Below are 3,101 nucleotides of genomic sequence, written 5' to 3'. Positions count from 1 at the left end.
CCCTCCCCAAACAGCCTGTTCCAGTGCTCTGTCACCCTCACAGGAGAGATGCTCAACAAGTATCGCTCAGCTGCACTCCAGGAGAGATGGCGCTTGGCAGCTCAACATGTTCCTGCACAGCCTTGGGGCGCAGCTGGAGCTGGCCCAGCCAGCACACAAAGCTCAGGCACACAAGGACACAGCTTTGAGAAAAAACAGCCTGTGGCCAGGAAAGCCTCCAGAACAGCAAACAGCTCTGCTGTTCTCTGCTCTGCATCCCCTCGGCAGTCTGGTTCAAGGCATGCCTCCTCTCCCTGAGGTGTGGATCAGAAGCCTCCCTCCCAGCACTGTGGGAGAGGAAAGGCTCAGCCCCAACACGAGGCAGCAGCACCCACAGTTCAGGAGACTCCACAGCCCCTTCCCCAGCCAGGCCAGGAGCTGCCCACATGGCTCCAGGAACAGGGCGGACACGGGCTGTGGCAGTGGCAGGGTGCTGAGGGTCAGCCTGCCATCTCACACCCAGAAATCAGGCAATGCTGCACGATTAAAAGGAAGGGACAAGGGACAGATGCTTGCAGCCACCAGACACGGTAAGAATTGCGGGACCAAGCCTCGTCCACTCAGGGAAGAGTCAGGGTCATGGCCTTCATCACCACCTGCCTCCAGTCAGACCAGGTACAGGCACCTCAGGCCCGACCGCTTTTCCCCCCACATGCCACAACCTGTCCCCACAGGCCACAGGCCACACCACAGGCTGCAGGAAAGTTTCCACAATTTCCTACCCCATCGAATAGGGTCCTGCTATGGACATACAGAGCAGAGTGTAAAATCAGGCCCATCCCTAAAGCAGTTCCTCCCTGGTAAACTCTCTGAGCTGCCAGCAGTCAGGAGTGTTCAAAAGCATTTGCTTTGAAAGATTACCTGTTAACACAGCTCTGCTTGCCCCTGCTCGACAGGGTGCCCTGGGCCACCCCAGCAAGGAGGAGGCAGCAGTCACATCTCATCTGCACGGTGCTGCTGGATGACGACAACGGCCGTGCGTTCCACCCACTCCTGCCGCTTGGCTCTCCACGCAGCCGACACCACGGTGTGTTCTGAGTGCCCTGCTCCTGCGGCTGGGCAGGGCCCAGCTCGGAGCCTGCTGTCACCGGAGGGTCGAAGGACGAGTTGCTGTTGAAAGCAGAGCTAGGACTGGGTTTGGGCGGACTCTGTTCTTCTTCCCACGACTGACTCAGGCTGCCCAACAACGAGGGATCCGCAGGCTCTGGGCTGGGCCTCTCCAGCACAGCTTCCTCCGGCACGTCAGGTGCAGCCTGACGAACCTCGCGGATCTGCCGTGACAGCACTGCAAGAGAGTCAGAGACAGCCTTGTCATTCCTGCCTTGAAAGCGGTGCACGCCAGCCTCTCGTGGTCCTGATCCGATCACAGGCCAACACAGAGCCCACAAACGGGAAACAAGCTGTCCAACCAGGGCTGCCTCCTCCCAGTGAGGCAGGGAGAGGACGCTGCCAGGCACAAGCACAGCTTATGCTCCAGGAGGGGCTGGATACGTCCAGCTCCGGTACTGCCCCTGGCACAGGGCCCTGCCCCAGGCAGGCCTCCACAACATGGATGAGGAGGAGTCTGGAGCTGGGGCAAGGCAGCAAAGCCAAACCAGGCAAGGGCCTGCGGAGTTGGAGGTGCCCCAGAGTTCAGGCTGTCTCTGAGGAAGGTGCTCTGCCCCAGAGGGCAGTACTTCACCTGGAACCATGCCTTAGCCCCCCAGCACTCACCTCTCAGCTCTGGCTGCAGCTCTCGGCTCCCAAATGAGTAGAAGCTGGGAGACAGAATGAAGCAGAAGGACAGAACCAGGACCTGGAAACAGGAAGAACAGCAAAACCCTCAGTGAAGGACATCACCAGCCCCAATAAACACCTTTCTCCCATACTTATGGGGAGAGCAGAGACCCTTTCACAGACACTGGGGTTGAAGCCACTCACCATGATGCAGGTGCTTGCTGTGGTAGTTTTGGTAGTGGACTGTCTCACCAAGGCCTGCAGTTTCTGCAGCTGCTCAAGCAGTGACCTGCAGGAAAGCAGGCAGTGCAGGTTAATGCAGCAGCTGAACAAAGAGCTGCACTCCTCTCCTGCCCTTTTGCGGCCAGGGACAGAGCACAATCCCAAGAGGAACAACATTCCCCACCAAATCTTCTGCCACGCCCAACAAGAACTCACATGTTCTGCTTCTGCAGCACCTGCACTTTCTTCTGCAGCTCATGGTTCTGAGCCGTGCAGGCTGCCACCCTTCCCGGGAAAGATGAACAGCACGGGGGAAAAACAGAGAGATTTTGTTAGTGAATAGCAGGGACTTCACCAGAGTCTCTCCCTCAGGGAATCACCCATCAGCTCCAGGTGGCTGGGGTTTACCTGGCACCAGCTGGAGCAAAGCCTAAAGAATGACATCTCACACCAGGTTTGGGGAGGGGTAGGCCCTGCCCAGTGCCACAGAGAAGCACCAGATTAACCCCTTAGGACGCTACCTCCCAGCAGCGCAACAGCCCTGCAGATCAGTGACACCGGGCTGCGTTACAAGCTGGCCTGACCTGGAGAACATGCTGGACCTGGCAGGCCAGTACCTGGCTAAGACAGAGCATGCTCTGCCCTGAGCCTCTTTAGAAGACCACAGGAGTCAGCCTCACTTTCTGCCCAGGGTGGCAAGACCCCAACTGTGGCACAGCGTGGCTGCTGTATGCCCACACCTCTTTTCCAAGCCATCCATGTAGATCTTCTTCCTGCGACGGCTATCCTGGGCCGACTGCTTGTTCCGGATCTTTCGACGCACCTTCTTAAGAAGCTGCTCTTCAGCCTGCAAGGACCATTTCTCATTAGCAGCCACCTCCAGGGTCTTGGCAATCCAACCCTCAAAAATCCTGCATACATCTCAGCGCTCAGCCCTGCTTAGAAACACTGCAACCCACGCGCTTTTGTCCTCTGTCGCTCCAACACCACCAAATGAACTGCATGAGCGGCAAGGCAAACTCCAGCCTGCCGATGAGGCCGGCAGCTTCTCCAAAATAGCAGAATGATCATAGAATCATAGAACAGTTTCGGGTGGGGGGACACTTCGAGGCAAACCCGGCCAA

At 57.7% G+C, this 3,101-nt stretch overlaps 1 protein-coding gene across 1 annotated transcript in view; it reads right to left on the bottom strand.

The window, feature by feature from the left end:
• Positions 1 to 972: 972 nt before the first annotated feature.
• Positions 973 to 3,101, bottom strand: part of LOC104272736 (cyclic AMP-responsive element-binding protein 3-like) — a 4,559-nt gene continuing 2,430 nt past the window's right edge. Inside the window, 6 exon segments of the mRNA XM_009867810.1 lie at positions 973 to 1,073; positions 1,076 to 1,324; positions 1,753 to 1,834; positions 1,960 to 2,044; positions 2,194 to 2,262; positions 2,718 to 2,824. Coding sequence (XP_009866112.1) covers positions 973 to 1,073; positions 1,076 to 1,324; positions 1,753 to 1,834; positions 1,960 to 2,044; positions 2,194 to 2,262; positions 2,718 to 2,824 — 693 coding nt within the window.

This window comes from Apaloderma vittatum, unplaced genomic scaffold, assembly GCF_000703405.1.
Source record: "Apaloderma vittatum isolate BGI_N311 unplaced genomic scaffold, ASM70340v1 scaffold5234, whole genome shotgun sequence".
Classification (NCBI taxonomy): Eukaryota; Metazoa; Chordata; class Aves; order Trogoniformes; family Trogonidae; genus Apaloderma; species Apaloderma vittatum.
The sequence above is the reverse complement of the archived record's forward strand: the minus strand, read 5'-3'. Positions and strand labels throughout refer to the sequence as shown.